Source organism: Fonsecaea pedrosoi (genome assembly GCF_000835455.1).
Source record: "Fonsecaea pedrosoi CBS 271.37 unplaced genomic scaffold supercont1.2, whole genome shotgun sequence".
Taxonomy (NCBI): domain Eukaryota; kingdom Fungi; phylum Ascomycota; class Eurotiomycetes; order Chaetothyriales; family Herpotrichiellaceae; genus Fonsecaea; species Fonsecaea pedrosoi.
In genome coordinates, this window is record NW_013550614.1 from 2,377,343 (window position 1) to 2,395,904 (window position 18,562).

General features: G+C 52.3%; 5 protein-coding genes across 5 annotated transcripts; 3 read left to right on the forward strand and 2 right to left on the reverse strand.

Moving 5' to 3' along the window:
• Nucleotides 1-357: 357 nt before the first annotated feature.
• On the reverse strand, nt 358-2,729 carry Z517_02809 (uncharacterized protein; the record flags this gene model as incomplete). Its single annotated transcript, XM_013431918.1, has 2 exons — nt 358-2,178; nt 2,241-2,729. The coding sequence occupies 2 exons, from the start codon at nt 2,727-2,729 to the stop codon at nt 358-360; spliced, it is 2,310 nt and encodes a 769-aa protein (XP_013287372.1).
• Nucleotides 2,730-3,238: 509 nt separating this feature from the next.
• On the forward strand, nt 3,239-4,246 carry Z517_02810 (uncharacterized protein; the record flags this gene model as incomplete). The annotated part of the gene is made up of 1 exon (XM_013431919.1): nt 3,239-4,246. The coding sequence occupies one exon, from the start codon at nt 3,239-3,241 to the stop codon at nt 4,244-4,246; it is 1,008 nt and encodes a 335-aa protein (XP_013287373.1).
• Nucleotides 4,247-4,265: 19 nt separating this feature from the next.
• Z517_02811 (uncharacterized protein) lies at nt 4,266-6,561 on the reverse strand (the record flags this gene model as incomplete). Its single annotated transcript, XM_013431920.1, has 4 exons — nt 4,266-5,765; nt 5,819-6,030; nt 6,232-6,427; nt 6,484-6,561. The coding sequence occupies 4 exons, from the start codon at nt 6,559-6,561 to the stop codon at nt 4,266-4,268; spliced, it is 1,986 nt and encodes a 661-aa protein (XP_013287374.1).
• A 446-nt stretch (nt 6,562-7,007) lies between these two features.
• Nucleotides 7,008-8,423, forward strand: Z517_02812 (uncharacterized protein; the record flags this gene model as incomplete). The annotated part of the gene is made up of 2 exons (XM_013431921.1): nt 7,008-8,309; nt 8,364-8,423. 2 exons carry the CDS (start codon nt 7,008-7,010, stop codon nt 8,421-8,423), a joined length of 1,362 nt encoding a protein of 453 aa, XP_013287375.1.
• A 7,000-nt stretch (nt 8,424-15,423) lies between these two features.
• Nucleotides 15,424-16,532, forward strand: Z517_02813 (uncharacterized protein; the record flags this gene model as incomplete). Its single annotated transcript, XM_013431922.1, has 2 exons — nt 15,424-15,851; nt 15,908-16,532. The coding sequence occupies 2 exons, from the start codon at nt 15,424-15,426 to the stop codon at nt 16,530-16,532; spliced, it is 1,053 nt and encodes a 350-aa protein (XP_013287376.1).
• Between the last annotated feature and the right edge of the window lie 2,030 nt (nt 16,533-18,562).

Here is an 18,562-nt window from a genome sequence, read left to right on the forward strand (position 1 = left end):
AGACCGGCGGAATTATGCATCAAGGCGGGTTTGGGTATATTCTGAAATGGATATCATATACCTCTGGAGCATTAAATATCCAACGGCGTTCATGTTCTTGCCGTGTCGTGTTGTATTGTCACTATGCATACGCTGTTGACCTGTACAATCTTGTCCTCGTTACCTCTCGCGCAGATGATATCCCTTCGCGTCGCCTCGCTTGTCTCCATCCTGGTAGACCTCACGGAGAATGTTTGAGGTGAAACTGCCTCGACCCATAGAGAGGCGGGCCACGCGTGACATGAAAGTCCTTGTATATCCCTGAGAGGCTTCTCAGTATAACAATTCGCCCAGGTCGATCGACCGGCACCGGCGTTGTTACGACGACTCGTCTGGATCGACATCTCGGAAAATGTCAATCTTTGGGAAACACTCCCACACGGGGTCGAAACTGGTGCCGATACAGGACGTGTAGGTCGTCGTCGTCGTGGACAGAGGAGGAGGAAGAGGCTGAGAATTCGGCTCGGAGGACGGAGGGGCTGCAATGATTGAGACGCCAGCTCGTTCGAGCTCGGCGTGACATTCGCGGACCAGCTCCTCCAGTCTCTCTATGATCATGGCGTCCTTATCCTGCACCCCAGTGCTTCCAGTGCTTTGCTGCGGCAACGGCAGCGGCAGCAGTGATGTCAGGATGATGTTGTAGTAGACTATGTCTTTGACTTTGGAGCCGCGGTAGGGCAGGCGGCGGGTCATCGGTTCGACGGCATCTTTGGCTGCGTAGATCAGACTGTTTTGCGTGTACGAGGGCGTTCTGACGACGCCGTCGTTGGGGCCGTCCGGCGACAGTGCCGCAGGAGCTGGTGGCTGCGTGCTACTCGACCGACTGGCGGAGGAGCCGAGCTTCTCGATCTCGAGACAGAGCCCCAGGATGGCGTGGCCCAGTTCCTGTCGGTAGCAGGTGTAGAAAAAGTCCCAGTAGCCTTGCGGACGGGGCACGTTGAGCTCAGAGTACTGCGGATCGAATAGGTCTTGGTAGTTTGTGAGCATGAGGCAGCTCTGGAGGTAGCCGGCCCGCACTTCCCGCTCCAGCTCACATGTGTCGGGCGAAAGAATGCAGCGCGAGTACAGGTGCATCAGGGGTCGTCTGATGCTGATGTCAAGTTCCATCCGGGCCATCAGTCGAGAGGGGGTCTTGCTCGCAGCGTCACCCGTATAGTTGAAGCGTAATGGCGGAGGGAGATCTTGGAGCACTTTCTCCAGGTACCGAGTGTGCTGGAGGAGGTCTTGGATCTTGACATGGGTCGCGTCGTCGATTTGTTTGCAGGCCACAACCCGGCGCGGAAACGACTGCGCGAGGAGAAATTGACATAAACCATCGGTCCAATCCTGTGTTGGTCGTGATTGAGGCAGGGATTCCATACCCTCGAATATCTCATCATCGTTGACATTTCGGGGCGGGTTGGAGGTGTATGGAGGCACCAGGCATGGCATCTTGCACAGAATCGACAGCATGAGGTCACACTCCACGATCGTCATCCACGTGCGGCGCCGCAGCTCTCCTTCGAAGACGGTAATCCCTGCTATGGTCGAGGGGTCTTGGTCCATCTTCATCACCAGGGCATCTCGAAGAAGTTCACCATTCAGGCGGAAAAGGTCGTCCATCGGAACCAAGTTCAGCCAGCTGCAAATGGAGAGAAGCATCTTGACCTGCAAAGCTGGTAACCGGTATCTCTCAGTATCCCGGAGACCTCGAAGGAAGTCCTTCATTAATTGCAGCGCATTGTCAGGTTTGATGGCCAGGCATGATCGAGCTGCTTCACATTCCCTATGGGTACCAAGAGTGACGGCGAGTGCCAGCACACCGACCAGCTGCGGAACAAAACCAAACCTGCATGCGTGCTCGCCCCTTGAAAAGTAGATGCGCAACTGATCTCTGAATTCGGGGAAATGCAGAATCCGAAAACAATGTTCTAGATTGTCGAAATAGAGAACGACCAGCCTTTCGCACACATCGAACGGCGGCAGTTGGAGAGAAGGCTCGCTGATTGAGGAAACTGACTGCGGCTGGGTGGTGTGTTGACCCTTGTTATTCTTCTCGACAGAGTAATGCAAATCTTTCAGTCCTCTTCGCAGCGCTGCCAGCCTGGGAGTGGTTGAATCATACTGCAGCCTGGTCATGAACGTGCAAGCGTCGTTGAACTATCAGAGTCAGATTTGAGTAACCCAGGAGGCATGGTCAAGGTTCTTGCACAAGGCCTCACCTGAGAGCTCATCTGACCAGGCCTGGTCGAGGACTTTTCAGTGTCGACAAAGCCGTCTGATGGAGGATGAATCGGCAGACTTTGAGTGACGGGCGGCTCGCCACTGCGGTTGGTGCTTTGAGCGAGTAAGGCCTGCTCGAGTCTGGACACGCGGTCCTGAAGATCCTCTATGATACCATGCCTCACCACAAGCGGCCCATTGTCAGAGAGACCAATTCGCGCAACATCGCTCCCCCCTCCGTCCACACTGGGCGGCGGATCTAGGCGTCGTCGCTTGTTCACGGTATTCAGGAATACTGGATGTTCGGAGTTTGGCTCCGGTTCTTGACCTGCCTGATATTCGCATCCACTAGGGCGTCCAATTTTGACACATTGCTGACAGGGATACGAACGAGAGCACCGTAGCTTTTTCCGTCTGCATTCCAGGCAAGAAATTACCGGTCTGGTCCGCTTGGACTGGGATGTGTTCGCTGGACTTTGATCTGACATTTCTGCGCAGTCATGCTTGGAAGACGATTATGTTGTGGACACTGGAGCTCTGGTGTTGACGATCAAGGACCACCGCCGCGATTTCATCTGTCCATCTCTGTGTATGAGACCGAAAATGGGCTGGACTCTGGCAAGAAGGAGAACGAACGACGGGGATGTTGACTATGTACCAGAAGAGATTCCGTGCTTGTGGTTGCTCGAGGATGAAAATCGACTGTGTCCAATGAGCAACAAGCATCTGACAACCTGCGCATCGCAACCTCGGCTGCGCCCTGTCATTCATCCATCGCCTCAATGGCTCTTTATCTGTCCTTTGCTGACTGCTCAAGCCTCTTTTGAGATGTTATCTTGTGGGTGATTCAGTTCTGGCCAGAAATTGCATGTTCGATTTTCGCGGGAGCATCAAGACTGCTACGAACAACATCCGGCTTGTCGCTACTCGGCCCCGGCCGTGTATCTGCACCAGATCTCACAGCCTCGGAACTCTACCTACGGTGCAACGTCTAAGCATGGACCCCAAATTCAAGAGGATCATCGAGCTCATCGAGTCGAAGAAGAAATCGTCGCATCCTTGGACACGACAGCAAAGATTCGACCAGTCCTACTTCTCCTTCTCGCCTGAGACTTCCTCATGGCAGCAGGTCACTCCGTCCAAGACGGCTTCAGGGGTGACAGGCTTGAGCAGATTCGTGCTCTTGTCGTGGAACATCGACTTTATGCTGCCTTTCGCGGATGAGCGCATGCAGGCTGCTCTCAAGCACCTGCAATCTCATGTGGAGGACACCCCACTGCCCAGTATCATCATGTTACAAGAGATGCTTGAAACCGATCTGGCACTACTTCAAACCCAGCCGTGGATTAGAGCCAACTACAACATAACCGATATAGACAACAAGTACTGGGAATCCGGGTACTATGGTACCTGCACGCTCGTTCCAAAGGTCTTGCCCATCGCTTCCGTCTTCCGTGTCCATTACGAGCAGACCGCCATGGAGAGGGACGGATTGTTCGTCGACGTGACGTTTGCCAACGCCCAGATCATCCGCATCTGCAATACACATCTGGAGTCGTTGATTGCGGATCCACCGAAACGACCTCACCAGCTAGCAACGGCTGCCAAATGGATGCATGACCCAGAGGTAAGCGGCAGTGTGCTCGGCGGAGATCTCAACGCCATCCAGGACTTCGACAAGACACTCCATTCGGACAACAACCTCCAGGATGCATACCTGACACTTGGCGGAAAGGAGGATACCGACCAAGGATATACCTGGGGCCAGATGGCTCCGACTAAACTGAGGAACATGTTTGGGTGCAGTCGAATGGACAAATTGTTCTTCTGTGGAAAGCTGAGATGCGAGAAATTCGAGCGCATCGGTATGGGGGTCGAAGCCGAAGAAGAGAATGTCAAGAAGGCTTTGATCGACGAAGAAGGAATGGAAGCGGGCTGGGTCACTGATCATCTGGGCGTCAAAGCTGAATTCAGTGTCGGCGAGGTCTCAAGCTCTAAAATTTGAGGCTGCCACAGATTGTGGTTCAGGCTGCGACGACCCCTGAGCCCAGATGGGATTTCTCGATGACGCCTTCCATAATACTCCTCCCACTAACAATGCCAGTGGTGCAAATGACGATCTTCTTCCTCTGCCCCGACTCAACCAACTTGCGTCCGATGAATCTCAACGCTGCAATTTCCGTGAAGGTGATACCTCCCACAAACATGACAAAGATAGTCTTCCAATTGCCCGTGCCCGCAAGCGCAGCTTTCGCCCTCGATGCCTTCTCATCGGCAGGTTTCTGCGCAAGATTAAATGTTGGTCCCCTTGCAGACTTCAGCATGTCTTCGAAGCCCGTCCATCCTGTACTAGAAGACGTAAGGGGCAACGGCGACTTGTGTAGAGTTTGAAGATATTGTTTCTGTAAGATGCATTGCAAAATGCGTATGCTCAGGGGAGCGTAGCCGGAATACACGTATGCAATATCTTCGGGGTCCTGTTCGTTGTACTCATCAACAATCAACCTCAGCTCCTTGCGGAGATAGCCATAGTTTGTTTTTGTGCCTTTTTCTGACGAGGGCCCTCCGCCACCGACTGGGAGGAGCAGAGCCGAGCTGGACGAGCGAGGCTGCAGAAGTTCCATCGCTTGCAGTTTATCTAAAGTTAGGAGATGCTGGAAGCCGTAGGCGTGCAAGATCTGCCGCCGAAAAGACTCCAAGTCCTTCGAGCGCAGACCCCCAGCTATTGCTGACTCGAGACAGAGAAGTCGGAGGACAGAAGATAAGGGAGTATCGCGGGCGATCAGCTCCTCGATAGTATCGTGTTGGTAGATTGGGTCTGTTCCCGCTGCGATATTCTGCTGTACTTCTAGCTCGCGGTTAAAGGCTTCGGAGCGAGTATACTTGCTCATGTCGTCTGCGAGATTAGTGTGAATGGCCAATGACTGGTGCTCCTGTTGGAAACCTGGTAGCTTGTTGACGAAGTCTCTCAACTCGTTGATGCCGCGAGCGGCATGGCGACCTTCGTAGTCTGATTCTAGTCGTCTCGCTATTTTGTTCAGATGAGGTCCAATCAGGGCGAAGTTGGAGGAGCGCAACTGTTCATACAGCGAGTCGGATGAGTCTAGCTGGATCCTGCGTTTGAGACCTTGACGGACGGCAGGGGCCGGAGATGTCGAGGAAGAATCAATCTGTGATCGCTGCTGAGGAGCTGCGCCGATAATGGCCGAGTCCACTTCCGCACGATTGTGCTTTATACCGACCAATTCATCAATCAGGCCTTCGTAGGTCAGCTGGGTCAACAAGACAGTGGCGAAATCGACCTCTCGATCGATTATGATCAGCTGCTCGATTGAGGTGCTCGGCATGGTGGTGTACTGTGTCGCGGCTTCGTCCGCGTCAAGCTCCTTTCGTCCTCGGAGGAGGAGATTTGCAAGCTTTTTGGCGTTATCTCCTTTGCCCAAAATCCGTGGAAACAAACCATGTCGTTGTTGAATCTGCATCAAGGCTTTCGAGGCCAGATACAGAGGGGAAGGATCGCGTCGCTGTGACACTGTGAGAAACAAAAGGGTTGTCCTGTCGGAACACGGGGACATACTAGGTATAAATCATTAAATGCGTCCTCCATCTCCAGTGAGAACATGTCGTCTTCCAAGGGGAGGAAGTATATGGGAAGCTCCGACACATTGACATCCCCCAGTATGCCCTCGTCCTCTAGGATTCTGTTCGACACCAGAGTCCTTCTAGGCACCCAGCACACGGAGATTTCGTGCTCGACAGATCCATTTCTCTGGAGCTTCTTGATTTGCTCTGTTTTACATGGTGTTAGCAGGTGCCGTTAACCTCTGTCACAAGATCGAATGAAGAGGATTTTTCAATAGAGGCAATGCGATTATGGTTTAAACCCTGTCGATATTGGGAGCTAGACTGACAGCAAGGCACAGAGGAAATGATCCACGCAGTCTCCTTGTAAGTCCCGTAGGTAGAAATGGCAGACACTTCAAGACGCACCTGCGACAGCCTGGACCAGGCTGGCCTTCTCTCCATGAACAAGATAGACGACGTTCCTCTGCGAAGAGTCGGTGTTGCCATTTTCGAGCTCGAAGACTTTGTCCACACCATACTCCTTGAGCGTTGGGAATTGAATGAACAGGCTAAGCAGTCCAGTAAGATCCTTTCCTATGACCAAGTTCTTCTTGCCGCGGACCTGATGCAGAGTTAGTATGGACAAGGACAACGACGAACAGTAGCTTCCTTACTCACGCCTTCAAGCAATCCAAGGAGCTCCTTTCTGGCTTTGTTCCGGAGATGCTCCGCCTCTTTGTCTATGTTGGGGGCCATTGGCCTTTCTTAGAATCTGTGCATTATCTCATGGCTGATAACAAGTTCTTGCAATCTGCTCAGCTGGGCTAAGATCATATTGATGAGTTTCATGAGACGCGCTTTACTCAGAAAAGGGTTTGAGCTGGGGACAAACCAGCCAAGACACTGAGGCCGACAACGCAATTCTATTGGACGTCTCGAGACACCCCGCCGGCGCAGTGAGACCAGAATCCGTGGGCTACTGCGGTTTAGTTGGATTTGGGGTCGAGGCCGCCATCCATCTGAGGGAGGGTGCACTGCCCATCCTGCCACGTCCGCCTGTTTCAGCTCAAGATCCTATATCAGCCTCAGAAAGACTCTGCGTACTGTCCTCTCCTTATTAAGGGTCTCCGTCCCCTGATTCATTTCTACACCTCTTTGCCTCTCGTTTCTCGCTCTTCCTGGTTACTCGACATTCCACAGACATGGGTAAATTCAGCCTTCGCAAAGGCGACGACGACGATGATTCCAGCAGACTCGCTCTGTTCGGCTCCAGATCCAAGAGCAAATCTCCTGCTCCTTCCCAGAACCCTTATGCCTCCACAAACCCCTATGCACAGCCAGCCATTCCTCCGGATCCCTACACAAAGGCTAAGATGAGCGCTGGAGTTATACCTCCCTCAGGTCAAGGAGCCCCCTCAGGCTCTGGTAAGCCCAGTGGCTTGCCCGGTCCTGGTCAACAGCGGCCACCATATGGAAGGGATAACGCATACGGCAATCAGTCATCAGGTAGTTTTGGAGGAGACAATAAATACGGTCCTGCCCAAGGCGGGTACGGGGGAGGTAGTGGTTATGGGGCAGACAAATTCGGGAACCAGAACGGTTATGGAGGCGGTGCCCCTGGTGGCAACCCATACGCAAGCATTCAACAGCCTAGTGGAACCTCACGGCAGGGAGGATATGGAGGGTTGGGTTCCTCCTCTCTCTACGACAACGACAACAACCGCGATGAGTTGTTCGGCGGAGCACGAGAAAGGCTGGAACAGAAGCAGCAAAATCCAAATAGTGGCCCTCCTGAGTATGAATACAACTCTGGTGGTGCTGATGCTGGTGACCGCAGCTTCGGAGCATATGGTGACCGTCAACTGACCGCAGAGGAAGAGGAGGAAGAGGATATCAATGCTCTCAAACAAGACATCAAGTTCATGAAACAACAAGATGTTGCATCTACCAGAAACGCCCTTCGGATTGCTGCTCAAGCTGAGGAGATGGGGCGGAATACTCTGGCTAGACTCGGTGCACAAGGTGAGAGAATGCACAACACAGATCGGAATCTTGATCTCGGCAACAACTATATCAACATCGCCGAGGACAAGACCAAAGAGCTCAAGACATTGAACCGGAGCATGTTTGCAGTCCATGTCAATAATCCCTTTACAGCCAAGGACAGACGTGCGCGCCGGGATGAACAGATCATGGACCGGCATCATGCTGAAAGAGAGGCACGTGAGGCTACCCGAGAGGCTGCTTTCAGGAGCACCCAACGTATGAATCAAAATTTCAAGGGTTTGGACGATGCTTCAACGGTTGGTACGACGAAAACAAATCTAGCTGAAAGGGCCAAGTACCAGTTCGAGGCCGACAGCGAGGATGAGGGCATGGAGAATGAGATCGACCGGAATCTGGATGAGCTCTCTGGGGCGGCCAAACGTCTTAATCTCCTCGCTCGAGCCACGGGAGAAGAAGTTGAGGCCCAGAATAACCTAATCACCACCATTGCAGAGAAGGTGCGTTTGTCCCTTGATCCCACGCCTGACCCCATTTCGCTGACCCTGCCACAGAGTGACCGTTTCGACGATCGTCTTCATTTCCAGACCGAAAAGCTCAAGAGGATACGTTAGAGCGGAGTCCCTATTTCTTCTCACATGGAGCGGAGGTTATAAAAACGGCGTTGTTGAATCTTGCCCTCTTTATAGACGTCGTTGGATGCTTTCAGCCTTTTCTGTCATTCTCATGGGGCAATGGGTAACAGCCTCGTCGATCGTGATCGTCAGATCAGCCTCGGGCCGCGATTGATACCCATGTCCACCTCCCGCAAAAGATCTCTGAAGGGTCCAGCACGTGTTGCAGATGCGATGACTTGAAGATCAGTTGTCTTCATGGAAACCTCACCAAGAAGGGTGGATTGATCAGCTTTTTCCTCGAAGTATCAGTCGGCTGTATCTTTCGCCTCATACGCGATTGCATTTTGCTGGGAGCGCGGAAAGGCAGAACCTGGTTCAATCAAGTGGACTACCCGCGGATAGAGTAGCCATGTTGGCAGAAATCCACTCGCACCTCCTGGGCACGCTCACATACCTTGTTGGCACCCCTTTGGGTCGAGCCTCCGAAGATCACAGTCGAGTTCTCGTTCTACTGGTTATCTGAAGCTTGGCTTTGTTGACCTTGAGGTGCTAGCCAAACTCGTGTACGTGAACTTTTCGAGCACGCTTGATCTCCTTTCCTCGAATATTCTTTGCGCTATTGCTGAGTCCTGCGTAAGGCTCGCTACATGAGACATGCCGCAAGGCTCTAGTTATGCTCCATAGTCGACGCGTTCGAAACCAGGGGCTCAATTTCCCTTGGACACCCTGGTCGGATGGAATTGTCTCATTTATTGATTCGGAAAATAGATTTGGTAAGCGCTTGAGACACTAGAGAAAGCGAGGACGTAGCGCATCCACGCTCGGTTGTTTTCTGCTCAGACTCCTGGGCCTGCGAACAAGGAGGTCATTGCGCAGTCCAGTCCTCAATGTATTGGGTTAGTTTCTAAGATGGCGGTTGCTGAATACGTAAAATGTGATGATAGAAGAAGCGGTACCGAAATTTGATCCTGCAGGGAGCAACTGTGATGGGACGTCTGCTCAGGATCGAAAGCCGCTCGATGTTGTTGACGAACACAGAATTGCAGATGAGATGTGGCGTCTGCAAGATCTTCAATGGTTGCTTGGTTTTCGAGTTTCCTCTTCAAAGCTAGGCATCTCAAATACAACACAACACTCCTCTCTGCCCATCGCACAGGCGCACAAGAAGTTGTCTCGAAAGCGGGAAGGAGAGCCATGGGCCGCGAGGAAAACAAATTTCATGATGCGCCTGTGGTCCGGATCCTAGACAGAGATACCGAGGACGAAAGGGGTTGCATCTGACCGCCGTGGTTGTCTTCAGCTCTTCCAAAACAAATCCATTTCGGTCAGATGCTATGCCTCCTTGGGACGCTGGTTCGCGTATTAGCCTCCCCGAACTTCAGAGTTTTGCGGCTTGGAGCGGAGCTGGAGAGGAAGCACCTGCAAGTACCAATGCAGAGTTCTGGGAGCGGAGATGGAGTTGGGGGGCGTTCTTCTTTGGGTCTAGAGAAGACTCGTCCTGCGGCTTTGGAAAGTCTCTAGACTCTTTGGGCCTTGCGAGACCTGCTAGCAAGCTCTGACGGTCTCCATCTGGTGCGAAATGAGGATGTAGAGCCAAAAGAAAAAATCGAGGTTTATCTCGCCAAATCGATCCAGCGCCCAAACAGTGGGCATCTGACACGGGTTGTCCGCTCTGAAACTATCACCAAAGCAAAGGTGGCGTTTTTGGCACTACCAACCGCAGATTCCATCACTGCGTACCAAGTTCCAGTCACGCATTGAATCACCTTCAACCCGCAACCCGAGAAACCTTTAGCATCCGCACGTCGGGACTGCTGGTCTCTGATCCAAAGACCAACCAACGACTGAGAATATTTGCCCCCACCACTCTGTTCGGTTCGTATGCTTGCCGGCTTTGTTATGGCTCGATATTATTCTCTGCCCACGGTAACTCGTGACAGGCGACTCCTCAAAAAACAGGTTCTGTGTAAGCCCGAATTGCATCATCGTTCCTTGAGGTCGGTATTCCCATTTGTTGCTATTGATGGTGACACTGATCTCAAAAGACCCTTCCCCGCCTGGTTCAGGGACTCGACCAAAGCCTGATGCCTTACCAGAGTCGTCCTTGTCTAAACCAGTAACACCTCTCCTCCCACCCCCTCTAGAATAGGCTGCATGACGTTGAGAAAAAGAAGTTGCTAGGTTGAGGACGCAGGGCTTCTGACTCGGCGAGGACGAGCGCCACCCGCTGCCCGGCTGTCGTGATTGTCGCAAATGGGACAGGGCATCCTGACAGGCTAAGAGGAGGTAACCGCCTAAGACGCCATGGCGTCGTTTCAGGTTATGGTCCCACTGGTCCTTGCCGACGCCTCATTAAAGGAATCCAGGAAATCTCCGGTAGAGGTAGTGGAGAGGTTGCGTCCTTAGCGCCGACTATTTATTTGTGTCGGAGTGTGAACAGTGAAAGACCGAAAGGATAAGCGCAATCTTTGGCAAAAGGGAGAGAGCACTAAGGCTACGGAGTATCTACCACTGGTTCGAAGCAACAGGGCATACGAGTAAGAAATTGGGCCAAAACATAGGGCTAATTCGAGGGACAAGGTCCGCAGTCAACTCCTTGTAAGCCCTTCCACAAAGACGTCATGCTGGGTCTACAAATGGCCACAACCATTGCCAAGTTTCGTGGACCCTGCGTCGGCATTCAGATGTTTTACGTATGAGGTGGTAGGGGTATTTGCAGTACGTGTCTGCAGGGACTGCTTGCGACGAGGGCCGGCATCTGTGAAACTTGACCAGCTATTCGGCGGTCCTTTCAGAACGAGCAGGCTGAGGCAACGCCTGAGATCTGGGGTCCAGCTGGTGGCGACGAATCCGACTGGGCGTGCCATTTGGGTACAACAGCACCGACCGCCGTCGACATGGATCCGCTGGATTGTTACAGGGATGCGTACCCTCGCAATAATCTGAAATGAAGCGTTTGGGTGTTGGGGCGACGCTACATGGGTACGTGGACGAGCATGCACTCCACAATCAATTTAGGACAGCTACCCATCTTCGGCGAGGCGACGACGAACCAACACGCCTGGATTGATACACACAGAACGCCTTGAGGGTTGTTCACTGACGCATTCCAAAATTGCGTCTGGAAAACAGAAGTTTGGGGCGGGATCAGCACAAGTTTCGTTCACGTGAAGCACATGTGTCGCTAAAAACTCCGGCAGAGAGACAGATCAGCACAATGGAGTTCAGACTTATTCTCCGAGGACTGCATGCATTCGCTATCAATGCGAGACGAGGCGAGGCTAACGACGACATGGAATTTGCCCCCTCACCATTCAATAATGCACAGTCCTTGTGAAAACGAATACTACATCGAGGAGCGCTCGATATGGTCTTGACCATCTCAACTGGCACCCGGAAATCGGCACAAAGCCTAGGCGGTAACGCACAGCACGATACTCAAACGAAGGTACCGTTGTGGATATGCAGGTACTACTCGTTGCCAATGGACATGATATCAATGTTTCTGAGATGGTGGAAGAAGAGTAACCCACCAATGGAGACTAGAGTATTCGATTGGTTCTTTCGTTAGCCTGACAAGCTCCTGGACAAAAGCCTTGGTCGTAGCAGGAAAGGCGGAGAGGTGGTGTACTCGTACCCTACGAGGGGTGGGAACACCCCTAGCTCTAGAGGGGGAACTTGCATGACAGATATCGTCAGTGGCGCTCGTAAAGGAGGGCGGGAGCACGGGCACAGGAGGCACTGCGATCAGATCCCTGCAGGCGACAAGATTGAAGGGCATCAAGTCCATTGGACGATTAAAGGGGTTGGCGGGTTCAAGGTTTTTTGAGGAGGGGGAAGAGGGGCGATGCGATGGGTGCTGGGCGAGTGGGCAGTGGACACAAGGGCACAACCCAACTGAGGATAAACACCATGGCTAGCAAAGTCGCAACACTTCAAAGGTGAATTAGACTCTGGTCAAAGCCGAGGGGAGTCCAAAAGGAGTGACCAACGGTTGGCAACGGGGATCTGTTTGGGTGAGGTTGGGCCAAAAGAAACAATCCGACACTGGGGGACTACGACCTGGAGGGAAAGGGCTTGAATGGGAGGCGTTTGGGGTTTCTCACTTGGACCTCCGCGTAGCTAGATACCTATGTACATAGGTAGGTAGAGGTTCCCTATCGCACTCCTTCCTGTTCTTAGTACTGGCCTGACGAGTGGGCATTGGTTGAAGGAGCAAGCCACCGGCTGGGGAGATGAGGAACCTCTGTGCCGCTGTCCGGGCGAGAGTTGCTACATCTTGCATGAATGGGGGCACTTAGGAAAGAGACCGGGTACCTAATGGCGACAGTAGGAGGGGGGCATTTTAGGGGAGGGGACGAATACTCGGCACTGCTAGGTAACCATCAACTACTTGTTGAGTGCTAGTTTGGGTTTGGCTTGGGGGCTTGGAGCTTGGGCTTGACGAAAGATGCTTTACCCTATTTTTCCACCCCCTCATAGACTGGACAGACTGAACTGGGCACACCGCATTTCAATTGGAACTAGAGAAGCAGAAAACCAAAAGGTATCTGCATGTACTCGGTATAGTACAAACATACGTTCGGAGGAGCGCAGTACTCCGTCTTCCAAGTCTGCCTTGACCCTTGACTGTATTATTCTACAGTACTACTTCAGAAGTCCCTGGATGACCGGATCTCTCCTCCCCAGAACTCATATACCCTTTTCTTTCTTACAACCAGCTAATGGTACAGCCAGCTACTAGTCTAGTATCAGTATAGGTACACATCAAGGAATACTCCGGGCAGCATCAATGGAGTGCAGTAGTGGAAGGGCTCTTGACTGTTTTTGTTCTATGCCCAGTCCGGCCACTTTCCGTCAATCAACGAAGGTGTGGACGTCGGCAGCCCTTTTTCGCCTCTCAGGCTTTGCTCTCTGGGTAGCAAAGCCCAAGCACCCAAGCCCCAAAGGGGGAAAAGGGCCCGCTCCAGGGCCACTAAGAGCACTAAAGACAACGGGATGGCTGCAGCACAGACGCCACCCGGCTCTTGACCCCCAAGCTTCAAAGGACTCTTCTCTGGTACCGCTGACCGGATATCCACTGCGTACCAGAGGCTTTCTACCGATTCGTACCTTAGGTACCCTTGGGGAAGGGCACAACAAGGGTGAAGTTGGTGGTTGGGTGTGACGGTGATGGTGATGGTGGAGGTGGAGGAGAAGGAGGGGAAATCCTGCTTACAGCCTACACTACTCGTACCTACCTGCTGCTTGCTATTTTGCCGCAACAGACCAGAGGAACCGTACCTAGTCAGTCGCCCGCGTCCCAAGCTGTGGTTCTGTTTTTGTTTTTCGTGTATGTTTTGATAAAAAGAGTCTTCGTTGACCATGGTAACCACTTTACCTTTGGCAATAATCTCTTCTTGCTGTCTTTTACTTCTCTCCTTAATTCCAACAGAATGCTAACTTTTTTTTGTCTTTGTCTTGCTCTGATGACACCACGGGCATTCCTATCATGAACCAACATCCTTGTCTCCCGCCGCGACAGGAATTTTGGGCTGGCAAAAACAAGCCACCATCTTCCAATCTGGCATGAAGACAGAGATCCACTCGTCTACTTCGGTTTAGCTACCCACCACCTGCATCGATCGTCATGATCCTGGTCTCTGCTCTTGTCCTAAGCCTCATCTCTACGAGTAGGGCAAGGACAGGGATCCTACCTCCACTTACTCGTCGACCGGGGCTCGCGCACCCACACAAGTTCATCCTATTCGAGACAGCCGACTTGATCCAATCATCTCTCACCGACACCCGCAACTGATGAAAGCCAGAGAGAGGGTCGATTGCCTTCCTCCCCACCCTTTTAGGCCACACAGTAGTCAAACCCTGGGATCCTTGTCGCTCCCAAGAGCGTCCTGCTTCCCAGGTTCAAGTTTCCGTGTAGCCAAGGGAGGTGCGCCTTTCCCCTCCCTATCCCTTCCATTCCCACCCCACTGATTTCATCCAACCTCCGGGCTGGCTTGCAGGGCTCCCTCCGCCAGTCAATTTGGCTTTCGGATTCTCCACTAGAAACGCCATCCAACAAGCCTTCGAGCTAAGCACCCTGCATCAAGAAACGAGCCCAAGCACAAGGGTGAGAGAAAGAAGAGGGCGGAAAGGCCAGAGGTCAAGGGTAAATCGACAATTGTGATGATGCCAGTTGCCCCAAGAACTGCTAGCCAGCGCTGCGCAGAAGAGAAGGGTCACCTCCACCGACGTAACCTCTTGCTCAACGAAAGTCCACGGTCAACTTCGGTGCTTCCAAAACAACTTATCTACCCTGACTTTTCCCCACCCTTTTGCGTGAGAGAACCTTGTTCTCTGAAACCTCAAAAGATCTCATCTACTCTTAACATTCCGCGACCTGAGACAAGACACACGCTCTCCCCAAGTATTCAACAACCGCGACTACCGCGTCGACATCAAAGAGTAAAAAAAAGGAGATATCCATTCCACCCACCGCGACACGTCGAATCTCCGAAGTGGAAGACTTATTCAATACACAGTTTTCCACCCTGGGACAGACTTTGTATGGTTAAAAGGCACCATTTGCTGCTTCTCGACACGACATCACAACCATTTTACCTCAGCCAATCCCGTCGATCTGCCGCTCGCCGAATTGGTTGAAGAAGGGTACAACCACGACAAAGCACAGCTATCGATATCAAGGAGGCACTGCTCCTTGCCACTATCGACCACTCAAGCAAAAGATCAACATCCTTTGACTGGGGACCTACCATTGGTAGTCGGGCCACCTCCAGATTCTCCACACAAGAAGCTACATAACAGTCGCCGATCCCCTCTGGGAAAGTTGGATCGTCTTCCACATCTTCTCTCTCAGGAACCAGACTTCAAACCTGGGCCTGTGTTGGTGACTTGCGCATTCGTTGCGACCAGCAACAAACAGCAGAGAGAATCCTTTCGATCTTAAGAATCACCACGCTTCACACTTGCTGCCTTCGCTCTTGCAAACACCGGCTCCATGACGATGGTCATTGACAACCAAGGTCGACACTACGGCGGCATAACTTACGATCACATGTATCCCAACATGCATACAACACCGCAATTTAGCGATCCCTGGTCTCATCAGACCAGCACCTCCAGCTCTTCCTTTCCAGCTCTATCCAAGACGGACGGTGCGAGAACTGGCATCTCTATGCCCTACTCTCACATGCCCCCAGTTACTGGCTCAATGGCTCAAGGTAGCGCCTTCTCCAGCACTGGCTTTTCTGCGACGGATTTGCTAAGTTACCCTCAAGACATGCCGCGCCCCAATTACGGCGAGCAAGCCTATTCTTCGCCAGCGGTGACATCGGCCTCGTATGCGCCGTCGTACTCTTCCCTCAGCTACGCCCAGTCTATGCACCAACAGCAGCAGCAACAACAACATAGAAAATTGTCAGACACGTGAGTTCACCTTTGGTAATTTTCGGGTTTCGGCGTGGTTCTAATCGTTGGAATAGAATTGATACTTCCCGTGCCGCAAATGCTAGTTTTGGAGAATTGGATGCCTCTCGTGGCATGTTGGCTCTCAGCCACCAAAATCTGCAAGACCTGACCCCCCGGAACATCTATGAGGCTCGAGCCCAGAGAGCGTCTGCAGACTCCTACGGGTTTCCGCAAGCCTCTTCGTCCCATTCATCGATTTCGACCGAATCTGGTCGCGGATATGCCTATTACGCGCCCAGCTCTGTCGGTTCTGTGACCGATTCTGCGACAGACTATAGCTCTGCTGCATCTGACGCCGGGTACGAGTCCATGGCAGCTTCTCGAACATTGCCTCGCCCTAATCAGCTGTTGGGTCCGCCTCTGGGACCTCCTGCTCCCCAGTCAATGATGGGTCAATTCTCTTCCAAGATGGCTGCCAACACTCAGAAGAAGCACAAATGCAAGGTCTGCGACAAACGGTTCACCCGACCGAGCTCCCTACAGACACACATGTACAGCCACACAGGTGAAAAACCCTTTGCATGTGACGTTGAAGGTTGCGGGCGTCACTTCTCCGTTGTTTCCAACTTGCGCCGGCACAAAAAGGTGCACAAGGGAGATTCAATGTCCAGCGCCAGCCATTCGGATATTGAGGAGTAATTGATGCGTCCGACTTGAGGGGATCTCGACATTCCCAATACGCCTACATCGGCGACCCTTTACCGATGACGACCTTGGCACGCTTAAGCCAGGTGCATCGTTTCATTTCCCTTGCTCCATGTACATTATTATCGGGTGTTGCGTGACGGAGCCGCACGACGCCAGTGTACAACAACCAAAAGGAATGGGTGATAGAAGGGATGGGATTCAAAAGCCCGGTGCAGGCGACTAACGTGGCAACTGGCGGCAAGATCACGCCATGACTATTCGATTCACGACCTTCGTTTACAGTACACCGTTTATTATGATGACCTGATACCCAGAGATGATGGCTTTTTTCTATGAAGATTCTTGTTTTTGTTGTCTACAAGCGTGCCTCAAATGTTGGAGGATGGATCAGTATACAGGGTTATCGGCTTTGATTGGGAGTCAGGAAACCTTTTGGCCTACCCAAGCTGATTATAAGCTCCTGTGTCGCGATCTTGGGAATGCCCTAATTTATCGACAGGAGGAATAGGTTGGATTAATTCCTCCTTTGGAAGGGTTTGGCGGTGGAAGTCCAACGGCCTTGACAGCTGCTTCGAGCGCGAAAGCGGTGTGTACAGTTCGGGCCAGTGACCGTGTGGTGTGTTTTGTGTGCTTATGCAGACTATTTGGAGAGAGTTGGGGCTAGCGAGACAGAAGCAAGTCAACAAGCAGCATTAGGAAGCTAGAGGTCAAATGCAGAAGATGTTATCATTAAACATATGTGCTTGTCATATGCGTCGCAATCTCGAGTGAGTTTTGACTTGATCTTAGGTTATTGCGTTGGATTCTTGCCATCGACATTAGCCCCCAGACGATGATGATGAGAGTTGGAATCCTGTCATTCTGTAGTATGCAGCCACCCTGTCACGTGTTGTCTGTTTGTGCTCTTTGTGTTGCCTGTGGCAGGCCCATGACATCATCGCTACCCAAGTCTGTTTCGACGTCAATGAACAGTCAGTTTGAATTTTGACACCACCTTTCATCAGAGTTTCCTGAGCCAAAAATCCCACTTGGTCATGTTCGCATCTGTCTCACCTCTGAGCTCAGACTGGACCGTGTCTCGTGCTTGTGACATTCCACAACGGCCAGCTCCCTCGCTCCTTCAACCAAAACCGCCCGAACCCCGCGGTATCACTGGCATCGGTTGCACACCTCCAAGTGGATCAGGTAGCTCCAGCCATTGGCGTCAGTGGCGTTGGTCCCCGTCTCTGATTGCCTGACTTCTGACTTCCCAGCCGCCTCCACTCACCCTCCATCTCATCTTTTTCCGAAAGCACAGACCATCGGGCCACCTCGCTGCCACCTGCCAACCACTGACGAGCTTTCCGCCGCCGCCGCCCACCTCATTCTGCAATCCCACACCCGCAACGCACCTGGTGGTTGACATTTTAACCTCCTTAAATGGGCATTTAGGTATTCCTTTCGACTCGGCTGCTAGGCTGACCCTGTTGGCATACAGCGCACACGGCAGGCCTCCCATCACCGACGACATAATTGGGTATCGGACCCTACTATGTACTCCTCCTCCCTTGGCGACGATGTAATCTCACATGCGACCCGTTACGCCCATGATGCATTATTCCATCATGATGGTAAACAGGGCCTACGCAAACACCATGCACTAATCTGAGCAGAGCTCTAAAAGTTGCAGTCACCGCTGCCAGGGTCCATCGGGCCCCCCAATTCTACCGCAGTCCCGTCCTACAGGCTCTTGACTTTGCCGCCGATGTTGTGAATCCATCTCCCTTTTTCTCAGACAACCGAGGACTGGGAGGATGTCAAACTGAAAGCTCCACAATGTCCCCTCCAATTCCACCGTGCCATGACATAGCCTTTCCGGTGCATTGCAAGCCGAATCTTGGGCACTTTGACAGTGTACGATTTTGAAGATCGCACTGACGTGGAGCTCGCTTGGGCGTGTCAACACAAGAGACAGATTTCCTCTGATGACTTGTGACGACTGACAGTCTATCGATATGAGAATAGATGGGTAGGTCGAAGAT